Consider the following 20,257-nt stretch of genomic DNA (forward strand, 5'->3'; position numbering starts at 1 on the left):
TCCTGGCGTCTTACCACATGTGCTCCCAGCCGATGCATCAAACTAGAGGGGAAACTCAACCCTGGACCAATGGTTCATGGAGAAAAGGGGCTTGGCTTCCAAAAGTGTCCCAGGACCTTGACAGGCACCTGTGCAAGATTTAGGTCAAGAACAAGCTGGACACACTGGATGGAAAGAGGCCAGGCCCACCCAGAACACAGCTGGAGGGAGAGCAAACAGACCCTGGGAGAAAATTTGGCAGCTTGAACCTTTATTTTTAGTATTTTTTTAAAAAGCATAATTAGAAACTTTCAATACAGAAATAATCCTAGCAAACCATTTAAAAGTTTTGATGTTTGACAGATATTTCACATCAGGCTCACCAGGACGTAGGTCCAGCCCCAAGTCTCCCACCCTCACCCCCTCATGCACGTAACACTCAGTGGGACCAAAATCACCTGGGTCTGGACATCCAGTTGCCAGAAGCCATGGGGGCTTCAAGCTTTAGCTGGAAGTTCCCAGGACCCGCTTCTTATTGCTTGAATTTGCAAGCACCCCCTCCTGGCTTCGCCTCAATATGTCCACACCACTGCAGGAGCCCCGAGCTCTGTGCATGCCCACGGGGCCCATGGTCAGCCAGGACAGTCTGAGGACAGAGACCCAGCTCATGCTCCCAGATTCCCCAGATCAGACAGGGCTGCCTGCTGGCAGCCCTGCAGCCCCTCCCTGGCACCCGCCTTCTAGGCCCCCAGTACTCCCCACCCCCTCCTGCAGCTCCAAAGTGAAGGCCTGTCACACTCAACCACCGGCTTTTGGTAGTTTGGGCAAGTGGAGAGACAGGTGAGAAGAAACCCCCAGTCTTTATTGATTAAAAACCCATCCACAGTGTTAACATGGAAAATCTGCAGCGTGATCTGTGATGTGATTGTCCAATCAGGGCTTTGCCTGGAAATCACCTAGGAAAGGAAATCTAACAAAACACATCATGGCATTGAAATAAATTCCTCCCAGGTTGCATGATCCTTTTAGGGGAAAGGGGAACAAAGTGGCCAGGGAGGAGTGGAAGGGATCAGTATTCAAGTGCAGATGACCCTGGTTTTTCCTCCAGGGGACTGGGTGGGTCAGAACTGGCTGTCCCCAAGCCCCACTACCATTCCTTCCCACCTGCTAAGAAATCATCCTGCCACCTCCACACTAAAACTGTCCCATCAGTGATCCGTGGCTGCCTGTTGTCCCAGCTCAGAGTTGTCATTCCCATGGTCCAGCAGCCCCTGGCACTCACTCCCCACATTCAAAGGTGCCTGGTGCTGCATTGTAGACTGTGGAACTCCAGTGGGAGGCCCTAAGCTGACACAGACAAGGGTGGGAGGCCACCTTTCCCTTTCCCACCAAGAAATGGCCAAGAGCTCAACCCCACAATGACAGGAAGCCATTCACTTTTTTCTAAAAACACTGGATCCAAAGTGGGGCAGCCACAACTTTTGCTGCTGTGCCAGCAAAAAATTCTATCCTCAAGGATAGAATCGCGAGGAACTTAATTCATTTGATTTGGCTTCATTTTATCTGTTAAAATAATGCTCCTATAGCTCCTCTGTAAGTCCATCTCTGCACAAATATACCCCTACCTTTCTGTAGAACCAAAATATGGTGGTATAAATTAGAAACCACAACTCCCCTGGGTTTGTAGCTCAGAGGTGTCTAGAAGGCAGGACAAGAAATCTGCTTGCCAAAGGGCAGGACTGTCTGCCTCTGTGGAACTGAAGGGCCGGGGCCGGCAGAGGGCAGGGCCTGCCTCAAGGCTGGGCTTCCCAGAGAATGAGGAGGGGAGGGAACCGGCCCAGGCCCCAGAGAAGGGGGAGACCCTGCAGCCTGTAGGAGAGAATGAGCAACACAGGGCCTGCTCCACCTGCCCAGGATGGCCAAAGCTGCGGCTAGGATGTGACGCTGTCTCCTTGGCAGGCTGCTGGCAGTAAGACAGGGTGGGGAGGGGAACTGGGAGGGTCTGTGGCAGCAGGTTGGCATTAAGGAGGCAGAAGCCAGAGCGGGACGAGGGTGTGCAGCTGGCTAAAGCAATATACATTATGTACAAACTCTGGTTAATCAGTTCGCTCGGTTGGTAGCATCCTCGCCAGGTCCAGGCGCCTTGGCAGGGAGGGGGCACCAGTGGGGAAGGGCAGGCTTGTTCAACACCGTCTTGGCACTCGAGGGGAAAGGGGAGGAAGTGCCGATGGCGCCTCCCAATACAAAAAGTGGAGAGAATTCTTTAAATAACGGCACGAAACTGAGACTGTCCCCCGAGGAGTGCCCCCGCGGGCCTCAGGCTGGGGGAGGGACCGCAGTGCAGTCTCTGCGTGGACGGGGGCGGGGGGGCGCATTAGCAGCAGCGTTTCTTTCGTTTACTGTTCTTCGTGAGCTTCACCACGTCGTTCTGTTGCTGCTGCTGCTGTTTTGCCAAGTTGTCCTTCTTTGCTCGGAGGACCAGCTCCGTGATGCAGTTAAACATCTGCGGAGATGAAGAGGCAGGTGGGCTCAGAGCAGTCGGAGGTCCTGCCAGCCCCTTGGCCGCCTCCCCGCACCAGCTTTCTCTATCTACTCATGGAGGCTGTGTACGCGTGTCCTCAAAATCCTTTCTAGAAGGAGGTGGTGAATTATTTTATTCAAAGGTCAAAAAGGAACATCAAAGACTCATAAGCTGTGTAGACTTGGGGAAGTCAATCTCTCAGGGATTTTCCAGTCTTTTTTAATAGAAAGAAAGAACCCCTTTCCTTCAGCCAGCACATCTCATGAAACAGATAAAGGTGGCCCTGCTCTGCTGATGGGCAGCAGGGGACTCACTGCCCTCCCACTCCATGCCACCTCACTACATGTGGGGCCCAGAGGTCCCACCTAGAACATTTTCCAGACCACCCGACATCCTTCTGATGCCAGGATCCAGTGAAACTCTATCTACCAATCCACACTCCTCTCCTCCACTCTGCCCAGGAAAGGCGAACAAGAGGAACCATGGTGGTGGGAGCAGGAGGCATTAAGAAGCTGAGCCAACATCTCCAAAGCACGCACTGCATGTCAATCCTCACAACCTGGAAGGCAGGGACTCTCTCCCCACCAAATCTACAGATGAAGACCACAGAGGTTAGTCCACCTCCCAAGGTCACACCAGTCCCACCCACAAGCCCCAGGTGAAAAGGCCAGGATTTTGATCCTAGCCCTGACTCTGAGGAGCCTGTGCTCCCTGCCACTGTGTCATCCATGTCCCTGATGCAGTGGGGAGCCCGACTTCCCTGGAGCCTCTGGACTCCACACACCATGAGGCAGGACTCCCCTAAGTCCGGTGAGTGGGACCGGCTGGGCTTCTGGCTGAAGGTCAGACTTTTCTCCCAAACAATTACAACTGCCTTCCAGCAGGCCCGGCAGAAGTGAAAGGGATGCAGCCTTGGGCAGAGGCGCAGCCAGTCTGTAGGGCTGTGCACCCCCAGGAGCCTCTGCAGAGCTTCAGCAGGCGCCCGTCTAGGCTCTGGAGGCCACAGCAACGTAACCCGGTCTTTGCAGGGAGGCCAAGGCCCCAGCAAAGGCCAGAGCAGGAAGAGGTGACAGTGGGTCCAGGGAGGGCCCACAAGGCAGAGGACTGCAATGGAAACTTGCGTGGCTGTGGTGTGGAACAGATCTAAGTTGGACTCAGCCTCTTACTAAGTGCATGGTAGTCCTTAAGTTATGTAAATACTTGGAACCTCGGTTTCCCTATTTGAAATGTGGGAATAATTATGCTGAGCTCAGAGGACAGTTGTAACATAAGCTAAGACCTTTAAAGGGCCTGACAAGATAACTGGCACACAGCAAGCATTCAATAGCTAGTCATTCCTGTGACATTTTCCTTTTTTTTCCCCCTAGCAGCTGGCCAATGTGGTGTTGGGATCTGAACCCTTGACTTGATGTTATCAGCACCACATTCTCCCAACTGAATTAACTGGCCAGCCCTACTATAAGCTTTTCTGCTGGTCCCTTAGATGCTCTAAGCAAGCAGGTTAGGAGAGGGGGAGAAGGGCCCCACTACCCCAGCCTTGCTCCAGCACAGGACCGTGGCCACTCCTCACCTCTTCCACGTTGACATTCTCCTTGGCGCTGGTCTCAAACAGCTGGATCCCCATCTGCCCGGCAAATTTGTAGGCATCTTCTGTCTCCACCACCTTCCGCTCAGGGTCATCATTCTTATTGCCCACTTCAAGGAAAACAAAGTCAGCCCAGCCCTGTGACAGCACCTCCTGCCACCCTCCACCGCGTTGTCCCCACCCCTCTAGGTCCAGCCTCACCTAATATCCGGCACACATCATCACAGTTCTGGTTGATTTCATGAAGCCACCTCTTGACGTTGACAAAGGACTCAGCACTGGTGACATCATACACCACAATGACCCCATGGGTCCCCCGGTAATACCTGTAGGGCCAGGTTGTGCATCAGAACTTCAGCCCAGACAAGAACAGCCCTTTCCCCAGTACCACATTGCTGCCCACATCGGGACAGCGGCCAGGGGAACGATGAGGGGGTAGCAAATGCTTCACCCATGGTCCCCAGAGTCCAAGCTCTCCACCAGCCTCAGCTGACATGCCTGAGACACACCTGTCTCTAGGGCACTGGTAGAGCAGGAGTGCTCAGCCCTGAGGTGGCAGACCAGGTCTCAGGAGTCACCCAGGTTGTTCAGAGTCTGTCATGAGCTTGAAACTTCTTTGAAGTTCTCATTTTATTTTTAGAATTCAGGCAAATTTTTGTATTTGACATCATGTTATCAACTATCCTTGTCTGAACATTCAAAACAACTCTCCCTCCTCAAATCTGTTTTAGTCAGATACCATTCTCAGAAGTTGCACCATTCATGAAGACCTGGCAGGGCTGCGTCCCCTCCCTGGAGCAGGTGGGCCCGTCCCTGCCTGCCAGTCCTGGCCATCCATGCTATGGCAGGAAGAGTGTGGAAGCTGCATTGGCATCCAGGGCTGGCTGGGAAGAGGGGGCCTGGCTATGCCATCATCTAAGCGTGCAGCCCCCAGGCCAGCTGGCAGTTATGGAAGGAAGGGGAATGTCATACATTCCTCTCCAGACTCCACATCCCCATTCATTCGATGGCTCAGGAGGACAGATGAAGAGAAGGACTGGGGCCTATACTTCCCTTGGAGCCTTCCTGGAGCTGGCGGCCAGGAGCAGCCCTGCCCCAACACTACATGATTGCCAGGAGCTGTAACCTTTCTCAATCGTCAACCTCCCAGCTGCTACCTGCCCCAGCCCCAACAGCTCCAGGTTCCTGGGGCTTCTCAGAAGAGCAGCTCCCCTGTGACCCCACACCCCAGTTCTGAGGCAGCACCAGCACCGTGGGCTGAACAGGGACACACAGCCCCACTCTCATCCGCCACCATCAGCTCTCTGGCCACCTCTTCACATCTGAGGCCTAATCCCAGGCCAAAGACCAACCCTGGCTCCAGCTGTGAAAGGCTGTGGACCTTGGAAAAGTGACTGCATTCGCCTCACCATGCCTCGGTTTCCTCTACTATTGCAACAGGGCTCCCAGTGCTGAACTCTGGGGGTGGTTGTGAGGAGGAGAGGGGAGGAGTAAGCAGTCAATGTTGGGTGCCCTTTGTTATCACTGCGAATGTTCCTTCAGTGACAATCTGGGCTCCCTGACAGAGGTGGCAGCAGGGAGTGGCAGCCCTGGACACTGCAGGGCTGGAGCGAGAGCAGCTCCTGCTGTGCTGGAGGCCAAGGCCCTCCACCCTTCAGCCAGCCACTGAGATCTGCTCCCTCAGCTTGGCCTCCAGGGCTGAAGCACTCACTCCCAGCTCCAGGGAGCTGTGACTGTCAAGGTGTCTGGTGGCTCTCAGCAGCTGCTGCTGAAGGCGTGGCTCACATGTGGTGCAACTTGGTAGACGCAGGAGTATGTGCAGGGACCACGGGGACAGATGTCTGGCCCTGCCAACAAAGGAGGTGTAAGCAGCAGAAGGCCTCGCAAAGTCTCCTTGGTGGAGGACTGCTGTAAAAGATGCCAAGAAATGCCCATGGCCCGGCACAAAGCCCCTGCTGCTCCCTGGGAAGCTCCACCTTCTCTGGGGACTAGGGAAGGGCTTTATCTAAGAGCAGGGACCTAGTCTGGGCACAAGGTTGGGGCTCAGAGCTCTGGCCAGGAGGGCACTGGTGCTCCTGGGCCTCCCACTCCTATCACCGCCAGCAGTCACCTCCCTTGCCAGAACCCTGCGCTGAGTGCTTAGATCCTCTACCTTACTCATCTTTGTGACAGCTGGGCCCAGCAGACTTCAAGAAGGCCCTTCTACCAGTGAGGACATGAGGCTGATGGCAGAGTGATCAGCAGAAAGTCCTGGGCCGTGCCAGGGGCTTCCCTCCCCCGACTCCTCCCTCAGCCGCACCTTGCAGGGCCAGCGAACCCCAGCTGCCAAGAACAAGAATTTGCCAGGGCGACGACAGGGCTCTTCTCACCAGACTAACAGGAGGCAGCTTCGGTTGCTGTTTCAAGCCCCAAATAAGAAAAAGTCATGCTGCTGCCCCCTGACTGCCCCATCCCTGAAACTCCTGAACTACCCCCAAGACTCCCTCTTTCTTTGCCAGTGACCATCACGGGGCGTACATTCTTTCTTCCTGTGCAGAAAAAGTCATGCTGCTGCCCCCTGACTGCCCCATCCCTGAAACTCCTGAACTACCCCAAGACTCCCTCTTTCTTTGCCAGTGACCATCACGGGGCGTACATTCTTTCTTCCTGTGGCCCCTCAGCAGGCCCTGCAGTGCTTCACGAGGGTCAGAGCGAGGATCCTAAGACAGGGCAAACCCCGAACCCCCCGGACAGCCAACCAGCACGCAGGCTGCCCCCACCTCCAGCACCTTGTTGGCACCAACCCGCACTGCCCTCAGGAGGCTAAGTAACAGCTCCAAGTCTCCCCAGTAGCATAAGAAGTCGGGTCACCCTCTTCCTACCCTGCCCTGAAGGGAGCTGAGCGGTCCTGGCAACCAGGAGGGGTCGCAGCTCCTCTGCTGAAAGGCCTCAGACACCCGGCTGCCATCCCACCCACAGCATCTTGCAGCGACAGGCCTAATGGTCTCTGCCACCCTGAACCCCTTGCAGGTGGTAATGAACCCCAGGAGGTAGGCACTAAAGCAGGCATCTGACAGCCCTCACTTCATATCCTAGCCCGCCAAGCTGTGTCACCTAGCCCTGTAAAAAATGTAGATAACCACAGGACTCTTCATAGGGATTAAACAAAAAAGTTGGTGAAGTCTCTAGCAATGGCCTGACCTAGAGTAAGGACATGTGGGGTCAGTGCCATTCTGATCCCTACAAGAGGTTGTGTCTCACTCAGGCCTTCATGCTCTGGGCTTCCTGCAGCTCTCCACGTCGACCCTATACCAAGGTCCCCACTGACAGCTGCTGAGATACATAGGGGCCAGAGAGCCCTTGCTGGGCAGCTTGGCAACAAGTCATTGCAGGAACCCGCAGGGCTGCAAGGAGTCACGGGCCACGGCACACGTGCTCACCACAGAGCGAGGACAGTGACAGTAACCCCTCCAGCTCAGGGGCTGCTCAGGCTCCACCTACAAATGCTTGGCCCAGTGCAGCCCCCACAGCAGCCAGCAGCCCTGCTCGCCCCATGCTGCCAGCCACAACCGGGGGGGCACTGCACCCTCACACTCCGAACCCTCAGCAGATCCTGAAGGGCCCGGGATGGGCAGGCAGCCGGAGGTCCACCCTGCTTCCATGCTGAAGGGAGGCAGGATCTCTGGCTAGGGAACCTCCTGATCCACTCACAGAGGAAGCGAGGAGGCCAGGGAGGTGCCTGCAGAAGGCCTGACACTGGCCCCTGCTCTGCTGCATACTCTGCGGTGCGGAGCTCGGGATCTGCCATCATTGGGAGCAGACCACTTCTCAGAAGTACCCTCATCTGCAAAATGGGGACCGTAACAGCACCAACCGCACAGAGCTGCAGGACAGCTCACCAAGATAATCCACACAAAGTCCAAAGCAGAGTACCTGCACACAGGACTTAGCATTAATGCAAATCCTGAAGATCAACTCTCCGGGAAAATGAAGCACAGAGAATTTAGGCAACTTGCCCACGGTCACACAGCACAACAGAAATTTAAATTCCAAACAGTCTGCCTTCAATCCCTGCTCTTTCCTGGAACCTGTTCCATAAACAGCTCAAGAACCAAGGGTAAGACTCCTGCTGCTCAGAGATACAGCTGGATTTTCCTCCTGTTCACAGCTCAGACCTACAAAGGTGCTGCAGCAGCAAAACAGTTTTACCAGTAAATAGCTCTGGGGAGGTAGCGAAAGGGCCTCCCAAGAGAGAGCCACCTCTAAGGAGTCAGGGTGGAAGGCGGAAGCCTGCACAGGCCGACCCCGGCTGTCACAACTGACACCTACTAAGATGAACTGTCACTAAGTGTCCGCTTGGGCAGGGCACTTCACAACCACCTGGTGGGGTAAGCATCACTGCCATTGCCATTTCAAGGTAAAGAAACTACAGGCTAGCAGGTAAGCTGACTGCCTGGGGGAGGGTACATGGTCACTGTCCTGCCAGACTCCAGAGCCAGGGTGCTCAGCCACTGCCTGCCACCCCTGGGCAGCAGTCACACCACGCCCCTGCCTCCTCTGACATCTTCAGGAAAAGGAAGGGGACCGCTCACTTCCCGACAGCTACAGGGACCCACCCAGTGACATTTCTCCCACGACCCAGCACTGGTCACTCAACTGCGTCCACACATCGGCAGTGAGGGGTTTGAAAGTAAGCAGGGCAGGCTGACTTACGTGGAGGTGATGGTGCGGAAGCGCTCCTGCCCTGCTGTGTCCCAGATCTGCAGCTTCACCTTCTCCCCGTTGATCTCCACAGTCCGGATCTTGAAGTCCACCCCGATTGTAGTGATGTAGCTGCCTGCACACACAGCACGTTAGCAAGGCCCAGCCCAGTGCCCCAGCTGGCCCCCATGGCCCACACTGCACAGGGCAGGCCTCAGGCTCCACCATCCCACCCCACGTGTTCTACATGTCCCACACATTCTAGGTCCTAGGGACAGAACTGAACAGGGAAAACAGGGCCCTGTCCCGATGGAGCCCACCCACAAGCCCCTATGGAACCCACAAGTGAGGTGGAGGTGGTGGAGGTGACAGACAGGATACAATGAAACATATTAAGACAATTTCAGAGACTGAAAAGTGCAGGTGATATGACGGAGGAAGAGGGACCGGTTCCTTTAGAGTAGCCGGGATGGGGACATGTCAGCTGTGACCTGAGAATGGTGGCAGACTTATGATACGCTCTGGGTTTTTCTTTTCTATTCTATTCAAAAAATGTTTAATGACCCACAAAATTAACTTCCTAACACAAAAACAGGTCATGACCTAAAGTCTGAAGAACACTGCTCCAGATAGAGACAGTAGCAAAAATAGCGACAGGGTGTGTGGGTTCATGTGAGGTCAAGCACACAGCAAGAGGCAGATTGAGGGGGGCTAAGGCCAGATCTCTAGGCCCTTGTGTCATTTTTGAGAATTTAGAGCTGCATTTTTTTTTTCCTTTTTGTCTTTCTTACTGACCGGTAACAGGATCGCAACCCTCAGTGTCGCACCCATACCGGGGACCGGCAACGGCCTTTTTGTCTTTCTTACTGACCGGTAACAGGATCGCAACCCTCAGTGTCGCGCCCATACCGGGGACCGGCAACGGGATCGCAACCCTCGGTGTTGCGTCCGCACCACACTCAGCCAGTGAGCGGGAACCAGTCTCCACATGGGATCCGAACCCTCAGCGGGAGCGCCGCTGCGCTCCCCAGCGGCGCACTCTCCAGTGCGCCACTGGGCCAGCTAGAGCTGCATTTTATTTTATTTTATTTTATTTTATTTTTTGTTTGTTTTTTGTCTTTTTTCCGTGTCCGGCAACGGATCGCAACCCTCAGTGTTGCCCCCGTACCGGACCGGGGACCGGCAACGGGATCGCAACCCTCGGTGTTGCGTCCGCACCACACTCAGCCAGTGAGCGGGAACCAGTCTCCACATGGGATCCGAACCCTCAGCGGGAGCGCCGCTGCGCTCCCCAGCGGCGCACTCTCCAGTGCGCCACTGGGCCAGCTAGAGCTGCATTTTAAATCACTCTTTTGGGGCATCTGTGTGAAAGATGGATTTGAGGAGAATTTCTGGCTGAAATTCTCTAGTCAAGGGTTACCAAGCCCTGAACACTATGAAGAGCATGGGTTTTCACTCCATTTGGAGTCTACAATATAACACAGTGCAGGAGACAAGACCTACACACAAACGACTATATGAAGTGTGGCCAAGTGTATAGGAAAGGTCAAAGTTCAAGGTGGGGTGGAGATCAAAGCAAGCTTCGAGGAGGAAGTCACATGTGGGCCTGGCTTGAAAGAAAGAAGAAGATTTCAAAGGCTGAGATCAGGTGGAGAAAAGACATCCCACACAGAAGCCAAGAGCCACGGCCAAAGCACAGCCGGAATCCATTCAGTAAACAAGCCAGCACCCGGTGCTCTTCCAGTCCTGATGATGCCCAGGAGCGCAGCGCAGCACCTGGCTCAGTCAAGCACTCTGTAGGAACCGATGGGTGAATGAATGAGCAAGCGAGTGAGCAAAAAACCACCGAAGAATGAACAAGCAGGATGAGGAAGAAAGCTGGGAAAGTGAGCTGAAAACAGATTACAAAGACCAGTGTATCTAGACTGGGGATGATTTTGTCCCCCTTACAGGACTCTTGGTAATGTCTGGAGACATTTTTGGTTGTCACAACTGGAGGCGGGGAAGTGCTATTGGCGTCTAGGGGGTACAGCCCAGGGATGTTGCTCAACATCCTTCAACACACAGGACAGCCCACAACGAAGAATTACAGGGCCCAAAGAGTTATAGTGCCAAAGTGGAGAAACCATGCTGTAAACTCTGCTCAGATGAGGGAGCCACTGGGGTTCTTAATCAGAGGGAAGACCCTGCAGAGACATGCATTAGCAAGATGATTTAGTAGTCTAGTCCAGGGTGGGTAGGAGCTGCCAGAATGCTTCTGACTAAAACCAACAATGAACTGAGACACTGGTAGTAGAAATGGAAAGGAAGAGAGAGATTGTAAAACACATCCCTCCAAGAGTTAAAAGCTGATTGGATGGGGACTTAGAGGACATCAAAGAGGAAAAGCGATGTTTTCCAACATAATTTGAAGCTGACATTAGTTATCATTCTTGAACAGAATACCAACAACAAAGAGCTGGTATTTATTGTGAGATTTCTTAGTCCCAGGCATCATGACATATGCTCTCAGGTAATGTAATCCTGCAACAACCCCATGTGAGAGGGACAATTACAATTCCCACTTTATAGATGAGCTGAGGATCAGTCACTACCCCGTGGTCACACAGAAAAGCCAACTCTTTCCAACACCACAACATCAGTGATGTTGCAGGGCCCCTGTCAGGAGAAGAAAGCAGACAAAACCCACTTCTCCACCAAGAGAGTGGCATTAGCCACGTACAGTCCACCCTTCGTATCCGTGGGATCCGCATCTGTGGATTCAACCAACCACAGATCGAAAATATTTTTTAATAAACTGCATCTGTACTGAACATATACAGACTTTTTTTCTTGCCATTATTCCCTAAACAATATGGCATAACTATTTACATAGCGTTTATATTGTGTTAGGTATTATAAGTAATCTAGAGATGATTTAAAGTATCAGAGAGGATGGGCATACATTATAAGCAAATACTGCACCATTTTACATCAGGGACTTCAGCATCCGTAGATTTTGGTATCCAAGGAAAGTCCTGGAACCTATCCCTCACGGATACCAAGGGACGACTGTAATCACTTCCTAAGTGTAGCTCACCCCTCAACCACATCAGAGGGATTTCCCCACAAGATAATCACATTTCAGTCCTTATTCAGTGAGGCAAGACCAACCCAACCTCTGTAATGAACTTGATATATTTAACAAGCGAAAATATGTTCAGCTTCACCAGTGATCAGGGAAATACAAATTTAAGTGAGATAGCATTTTTTGCCTATCAGCTTAGCAAAACTGAAGACAACTAAGATCCAGCATTGATCAGAGCAGTCAAGGGGCATTTTCAACCCCTTCAGTGAGAGTGTAAACTGAATTACCACAGCTTCTATGAAAGGCAAGTTAGCAGTACCATGAAAATTTTAAATGCACATACCCTATGATCCCACATTTATAGAAATGTGTGTACAAGAATAAACATACAATGTATCCCAAGTTACGCAGCATCACTTAAAACTGAAGGAACCAGAAGCCACACACATATCAAGAGCACTATTAACGAATTGTGGCGCATCCATGCTTAGCACAGAAAACTTCACAGATGCACAAAAGAACCAGAGAAGTCTGTATAAAGTGACGTGGAAGGATGTTCCTTGATATCTAAGAGGAAAGCAAGTTCTACACTCCAGCATGTGGAGTCCAGAAAAAAGAAAGATACACACCACATGAACAGAGTCTACGAGGGCAACAGAGGTGCAGGTCAGGGACAACTTTCATTGTTCACTTTATTGACATCTTCCTGTTTTGAAATTCTATACAGGCATGTACTATCTTGTAATTTTTTAATTTCTTTTTTTTTTTAAACACTGGGGGGCCGGCCCGGTGGCGCACTGGATAAGTGCGCCGCTTGGGAAGCGCGGCAGCGCTCCTACCCGAGGGTTTGGATCCCACATACAGACCGGTTCCCGCTCACTGGCTGAGCGAGGTGCGGGAGCAACACCGAGGGTTACGATCCCGTTGCCGGTCCCGGTCCGGTATGGGGGCGACACTGAGGGTTGCGATCCGTTGCCAGACACGGAAAAAGACAAAAATAAATAAATAAATAAATAAACACTGGGGCACAAAAAGACCCTAAGTGGGAAAATCATGGGTCAGCAACAGGCTTTTTTTGAACAAGAAGAATTAAGACAGATCGCTGAGGCTTTGACCTGAGCCTGCCTCCATCTTCTTCCCTCCTCTGACAACCAGAATGAGAAAGGTCCCTACAGTAGGCAGAGGCAAGTGTGTCCTGGTGCCAGGGGAGGGGATTTCAAAACCAAAACACCCCAGCAGCACCCCAAGGACATACTCACCTGAGAAAGTGTTGTCTGCAAAACGCAACAGTAAACTGCTCTTGCCCACACCTGCAAGAGAGACAGCACAAGATGAGAGGAGCCAGTGAGTGCCTCCCTCCAGCCCAACTCTTCTTTGGGGAGACGATGCCCAAGTCCTGACTCTTAAGCCCAGTGGGTCCCTGCTCTCTCCTCACTGTTGCTTTCTGTCTCCCCACTCAGCCGCACACTGAACACATCTCTTCCACTCAATTCCTGAACTTCTCCTTCACCCTCCTGTAAGACAAGCTGCTCCCAGACCCCCCAGGGAGAGACGAGAAAGGGCCTCATGCCAAGACCTTGTGCTGAGGGATAGCCCCAGCTGCTCAAAGGGAGAGACCAGGACACAGACAAGGCAGATGGAAGGTCAACCACATGAGACTGGTCCCCCAAGTGCATCTATAACATGGTCCCTAGAAAACTGCACACCAAGTGTGGGGCTTCAGTTAGTGAGTAGCTTGAAAAGAGGAATTGTAGAGCTGCAAAGAACCCTGGAGATCATCAGGACTATCTTGCAGGTGAGGAAACTGAGGCCCTCACAGCTAGAAGCAACGGTCAGCCCTCTTTCCTCAGCTGATATCACTGCAGACTGGGTCAGTGTGGTGGGGAGTCTGCCTTGTGCTCATCAGGCCAACAGCCCATGTGTGCTCAGCCCATTGCACTGACCACAGCAGCTCCTGGCTGCTCATTCCACAAACAGGCGGGAACCATCCTAAGCCTGGCTTCCTCTTGACTGCAACATGCAGCAGCTTCACCCTGCCAAGGGTGCCTGTCCCGTGTCCTCCTGTCCCATCCCTGATCCGCATAACCCGTAAGGCCAGCTGGGTCAACTGACTACAGTAGGAAAGAATTAACATGCATTGAGTTCTGTCTGTTGGTGGGCACTCTGACGCTCCTGTAATTTCAACTACATCTCTTAAGATGAGGAAGCTGAGGCTCCGAGAAGCTGAGCAACTGGCCTAAGGTGCCTCTGCCGGAAGCAGAGGTCCGAATCCAGGGCTGTCTTTTCCAGAGCACTAAAGCTCCTCCCAATACATACTGCTGGGGAGTCTTCCTGCATCTGTTTCAGGAAGGGAAAAAAATGACCCCATAGGGGCTCCTACATCTCACTCCTGTTAATTTAACAGCAATGCCATCAAAGCTACAAGGAGATCTTAATCTTGGGTCTCATAAGCCCCCTGAAACTACATGCAAATTTTGAGTATGTGTGTCTATTTGTGGGAGAAGCCTATAGCTTTTAGCAGATTCTCAAAGACTGCACTGGCTCCACCCCTCCCCCCAAGTAACCAAAGTTGCAAACTACTGTTGCAGAGTAAGTAACAGTTGTGTNGACACGGAAAAAGACAAAAATAAATAAATAAATAAATAAACACTGGGGCACAAAAAGACCCTAAGTGGGAAAATCATGGGTCAGCAACAGGCTTTTTTTGAACAAGAAGAATTAAGACAGATCGCTGAGGCTTTGACCTGAGCCTGCCTCCATCTTCTTCCCTCCTCTGACAACCAGAATGAGAAAGGTCCCTACAGTAGGCAGAGGCAAGTGTGTCCTGGTGCCAGGGGAGGGGATTTCAAAACCAAAACACCCCAGCAGCACCCCAAGGACATACTCACCTGAGAAAGTGTTGTCTGCAAAACGCAACAGTAAACTGCTCTTGCCCACACCTGCAAGAGAGACAGCACAAGATGAGAGGAGCCAGTGAGTGCCTCCCTCCAGCCCAACTCTTCTTTGGGGAGACGATGCCCAAGTCCTGACTCTTAAGCCCAGTGGGTCCCTGCTCTCTCCTCACTGTTGCTTTCTGTCTCCCCACTCAGCCGCACACTGAACACATCTCTTCCACTCAATTCCTGAACTTCTCCTTCACCCTCCTGTAAGACAAGCTGCTCCCAGACCCCCCAGGGAGAGACGAGAAAGGGCCTCATGCCAAGACCTTGTGCTGAGGGATAGCCCCAGCTGCTCAAAGGGAGAGACCAGGACACAGACAAGGCAGATGGAAGGTCAACCACATGAGACTGGTCCCCCAAGTGCATCTATAACATGGTCCCTAGAAAACTGCACACCAAGTGTGGGGCTTCAGTTAGTGAGTAGCTTGAAAAGAGGAATTGTAGAGCTGCAAAGAACCCTGGAGATCATCAGGACTATCTTGCAGGTGAGGAAACTGAGGCCCTCACAGCTAGAAGCAACGGTCAGCCCTCTTTCCTCAGCTGATATCACTGCAGACTGGGTCAGTGTGGTGGGGAGTCTGCCTTGTGCTCATCAGGCCAACAGCCCATGTGTGCTCAGCCCATTGCACTGACCACAGCAGCTCCTGGCTGCTCATTCCACACACAGGCAGGAACCATCCTAAGCCTGGCTTCCTCTTGACTGCAACATGCAGCAGCTTCACCCTGCCAAGGGTGCCTGTCCCGTGTCCTCCTGTCCCATCCCTGATCCGCATAACCCGTAAGGCCAGCTGGGTCAACTGACTACAGTAGGAAAGAATTAACATGCATTGAGTTCTGTCTGTTGGTGGGCACTCTGACGCTCCTGTAATTTCAACTACATCTCTTAAGATGAGGAAGCTGAGGCTCCGAGAAGCTGAGCAACTGGCCTAAGGTGCCTCTGCCGGAAGCAGAGGTCCGAATCCAGGGCTGTCTTTTCCAGAGCACTAAAGCTCCTCCCAATACATACTGCTGGGGAGTCTTCCTGCATCTGTTTCAGGAAGGGAAAAAAATGACCCCATAGGGGCTCCTACATCTCACTCCTGTTAATTTAACAGCAATGCCATCAAAGCTACTATCCCAAGTTACGCAGCATCACTTAAAACTGAAGGAACCAGAAGCCACACACATATCAAGAGCACTATTAACGAATTGTGGCGCATCCATGCTTAGCACAGAAAACTTCACAGATGCACAAAAGAACCAGAGAAGTCTGTATAAAGTGACGTGGAAGGATGTTCCTTGATATCTAAGAGGAAAGCAAGTTCTACACTCCAGCATGTGGAGTCCAGAAAAAAGAAAGATACACACCACATGAACAGAGTCTACGAGGGCAACAGAGGTTTCCACCCCCATCCCCCCAAGTAACCAAAGTTGCAAACTACTGTTGCAGAGTAAGTAACAGTTGTGATTCTCTAAACTTATCTGGGAAATCCTTTCTAAATCTCTCTTCTGGGGACTTTTCCAAGTGAACTCCACCCCTCCCCCCAAGTAACCAAAGTTGCAAACTACTGTTGCAGAGTAAGTAACAGTTGTGTTTCTCTAAACTTATCTGGGAAATCCTTTCTAAATCTCTCTTCTGGGGACTTTTCCAAGTGAATGAGTTGTTCTAGGATGCCCAGAAGAACTTGTTTCACTGAGTAAACCTGTCTTACCTTCCTAAAGACAGGCTGGGGGTCAGGCTCTCCTAAGCTATGCCTATAGCACCTGCCACTCAGTCCCTGGGCCTGCAGCGCTCTTGCTCAGGGCCACTTCCTCATTGCTCTGCCGTGAGGCTTCCTGCTAAGCTCAAGGAGAGCCCAAGTCCTGGGCTGGGTCCTTCCTGGCGCTCTGCCCAACGCCAACACCCCACTGGCCCTGCTGGCTCCTTTGCTTCCTCCTGGAGCCTTCTGGGTCCAGCTTACTCAGCTAAAAGCTTGTGTCTGGGTCACCAGGCTGTGAGTTCTTCTAGGACGGAGACCTCGCCTCACTCACCCTGTGCATTAGGTGTTATAAACCAGGCCCAGCACTTGGTGGGTGCCAACAAAACCCTGCTTAATGAATTTATGACTGACAGCTACGCTATCTATTACTGCAGCATTAACGAGAATAAAGCAGTGGTTTTCAACATTTGGGAGGCAACATAATCTTTTTATTAAATAAAATTGTATCCAAATCACATACATCTAAAACAGATAAGGGGGAGGTACTCTCTGCAATGACACAGCAGTGTCACCTCCATTTACCCGCAGGTCCCTTTGTAGAGCAATTAAAAACCAACAGGCTGCAGAAAGACCACTATACAGTCACCACACTAACTGCTGCTTTGGACCTGATACCAACCTCTGACATTACTCTTCCTCTGAGAACAGAAAGCTACCCTGAGAAATGCCATCTCCGAAATATCCCTGGAGAAGCTTCCTTGGGAAACCACGCTGCTACCATATATCCCATAGTACCAGCCTAAGGGAGGAAGTAGAGGGTACCAGTTTACCTTCACCATAGCCAAAGCTTCCCCATGGCCGCATCCAGTTTGAAACCCAACCAATCCAGCCCCATCATCTTCCCTGCAAGGAGCACGGGCCCCAGTGGCACTTAATGCCCCTTGGCAGCTGCGAGAGCCACTCTCGGTCATCACGGCGCTCCCCTGTTTGCTGCTTCTGGTCCTCCTTGTGCTAATCACACAAGTCTTCACCTCCATCTGCTCCTCCTTTGGACTGTTGCCCCTCACTCCTCTTTGCTTCAGTTCCAGCCTCTTGAAGACCCTCAGACCCTTGAGTAAAGTGATCTCAGTTTAAATCCAGCCTCAGCAACTACCTCACTGTATAGCCTGAGACAAGTCACATCCCCTCTCTGAGCCTCAGTTTACTCACCTGTAAAGTTAAGGGCTTTAACTAGATCTCTGAAAGCCACTCCAGCCTCCAGATTCTGAGAAGGAGGATGGCTGGTCCAATGGATGCAGATGAAATGCTGTTACAAATCAGAGCCAATTTCAGAAAATCTTAAGAGAAAGTGCAGAACCTCAGGCATAAAGAAGAGACTTAAAAGCCAAGGGGATACATTCCAGAAGCATGTACGATGTGGCAGAGTGGGAAGAAGAATTCTAGGTTTATAAAGAAACTAACATTCATTGAGGGCCTACTGTTTGACAGCCCTGACACCAGCTGCTCTCACACATATTAGCATAGATATGCATTAACTCCCAGCTTTCCCTCTGACAAGCTGTGCAATTTTGAGCCAGTCACCTTCTCTGAGACTTTGTTTCTTTATTTGACAACCTACCCAGACAACAGATGAGAATCAGATGAGAGAGTGTCCATGAAATCATTTGATACACCTTAAGGAGGCACGCACTCAAGGAGCCGGGTCCAGGGGAGTGCTCAGGCTTCCTGCTCAGCTGCCAAAGGTTAGTTTGAAGTCCCATGGCTACCATCTCCTGTATCCTAAGTGTTCGGCTTTGAGTATCAGCTCACTGTCAGGAGAAATTAAACAGCAAAGCATCTATCTCCTCTACACAACCAGGGCCTACATGCCCATACTGAACTAGGAGCCAGACCACATAAATCTTGACCAAAGAGTCTTCTCCCATGCCTGACTTCTGAGTGAAAAATCAATACTCCATGCAAAATGTACTGTGAGAAAGCGGGCCAAAACCATCCCCTGGGTTTTAGTGGGGAGAAAAGCCAATAAGCTGCATCTTCTTGCTGAGTTTAGGTTTTTCATTTCTCGATATCAACGCCCAGGCCCAACATGTCTTTCAGAGGGATAAAGACCCTGACTATGGAGGCTGACTTTAACTCCAAAAGGAGAGAAATCACCCTGGTGCCAGCCCCTCAGAACCAAGTCCAGACCTGAAAGCAAATCTGTAAAGGCATAAGCCTCAGGACCACTAGGAATGCCAGAGGCCATCTTCAAGAGCAAGACTTCATAGCTTGGCTGGTTTTCTTTCATTCAAATCACAACCAATCGGTCCTCCACCTTTCTAACTCCTTCCTCATCTACAGCTACTCTTCCATCTCCCTGGTTAGCCTCTAACTTTTCCCCTTAGCTCTCCCCTCCACCAGAAACCACAAAAACCTCAGCCATCCTTCACCACATCCCAATCCAGCTTCCCAAGTGAGAGCAAAAACCACCCGCTTCCGTGACCCAGCTATGACACTGCCACTCAACACTCCTCCCTCCTGAGTCTTACAACCCACCTGATTTGGTCCCCTATTTCCTTAACAATCCATGGGATTCTACCAGCAATGGGCCTCTGCCTCCAGTCACATGACACCCTTGCCCACACTCAACTCAGGTCTGGTCTATAAACTTAGCGTGCTCCCAAGCCTCCTTCCCTGACATCATATAATCCCAGCACCTCAGCTATGTTCCCATAAACCTTCTGGGGCCTGCCTACCTAACCTCTTGGTCACCCACAAACCTCATCTGCCACACTCAAAACCCTCCACCCTTTCCCATAAACCAGTCCATCTTTTCTTAGGACACTTAATATTCATTCATTCAATAAATATGTATTAAGCACTTACTGGGTGCCAAACACTGTTGCAGACACTGGAGATGGAGCAACACTGGAGATGGAGCAGTGGTCTGTGCTAGGGGCCCTGAAGGAGTGTGTACATGGCCGAAGCACTTTGGTAATTTGGGCTGACCCACCCCCAACACCGCTCTGATAGTAGGATAACAGCAAACACTTATTGACCATTGCTTGACAGTACCAACCACTGTTCTCAACACTACATGTGCACTATCTCACTGAATACTTACATCAGCCCTGTGAAGCAGATTCTACCAGTGTTCCATTTTACAGATGAGGAAACCGAGCCATGAAGAGATAATAATTCAGAAGGAACATACCAAGTCTGTGCCAAGCGCTTTACCTGACTTACCTCATTTAAACCTCAAGCAATCCCATGAGGCAGGTTCTGGGAACATTCCCATTTTATAGAAGAAGAAACTGAGGCTTACAAAGGATACTGATGATAATAAGAGCATCTAACATTTACTTAGAGCTTACTTTACACCAGGTCGGGCGCTAAGCACTTTTCCTACTTTATCCCAACAGATACACCACCCAGCGAGGTAAGTCCCCACTTCTCAGAGGAGGGAACTGAGGCTCAGAAAGGCGAAGCAACTTGCTCAAGGTCACAGAGTGAAGAACCTGGCAGTCCCGGAACTCGAACCCGGGTCTCTCCAACTCCAGAGACCGCGCGACTTGGCCAAGGTCACACGTGAGGCAGGGGCAGGCGCGGTGAGTGGACCCGGCGCGCTCGGCCTCTCCGCTCCGCAGCCCCGCTCCCCAACCTCCCCGCGGCGCAGTCCAGCGCCCCTCGGCGCGCCCCTGGGGCCCAGGCCGCCGGGCAGCCCCACCCGCCCCGCGCGAGCCGGCACCTCCCCACCCGCCCCGAGGCCCCCGCGGGCCGCCCCCGGCACGGACCGCGCCGCCCCCCCCTGCCCCCCCCCTCCCCCCC

The 20,257-nt window shown here is 52.0% G+C and overlaps 1 protein-coding gene and 1 pseudogene across 1 annotated transcript in view; both read right to left on the reverse strand.

Moving 5' to 3' along the window:
• Positions 1–820: 820 nt before the first annotated feature.
• On the reverse strand, positions 821–2,353 carry LOC103599799 (annotated as a pseudogene).
• The window catches only part of RAB35 (RAB35, member RAS oncogene family), a 19,545-nt gene continuing 1,136 nt past the window's right edge, over positions 1,849–20,257 (reverse strand). Inside the window, exons 2-7 of the mRNA XM_008583973.1 lie at positions 14,721–14,771; positions 13,092–13,142; positions 8,778–8,901; positions 4,287–4,411; positions 4,071–4,195; positions 1,849–2,482 (exon numbers count right to left, since the gene is read on the reverse strand). Coding sequence (XP_008582195.1) covers positions 2,354–2,482; positions 4,071–4,195; positions 4,287–4,411; positions 8,778–8,901; positions 13,092–13,142; positions 14,721–14,771 — 605 coding nt within the window. The 3' untranslated portion in view covers positions 1,849–2,353. The remainder of the gene's footprint in view (positions 2,483–4,070; positions 4,196–4,286; positions 4,412–8,777; positions 8,902–13,091; positions 13,143–14,720; positions 14,772–20,257) is intronic.

The sequence above is a fragment of the Galeopterus variegatus genome, unplaced genomic scaffold (genome assembly GCF_000696425.1).
Source record: "Galeopterus variegatus unplaced genomic scaffold, G_variegatus-3.0.2 Scaffold3107, whole genome shotgun sequence".
Classification (NCBI taxonomy): domain Eukaryota; kingdom Metazoa; phylum Chordata; class Mammalia; order Dermoptera; family Cynocephalidae; genus Galeopterus; species Galeopterus variegatus.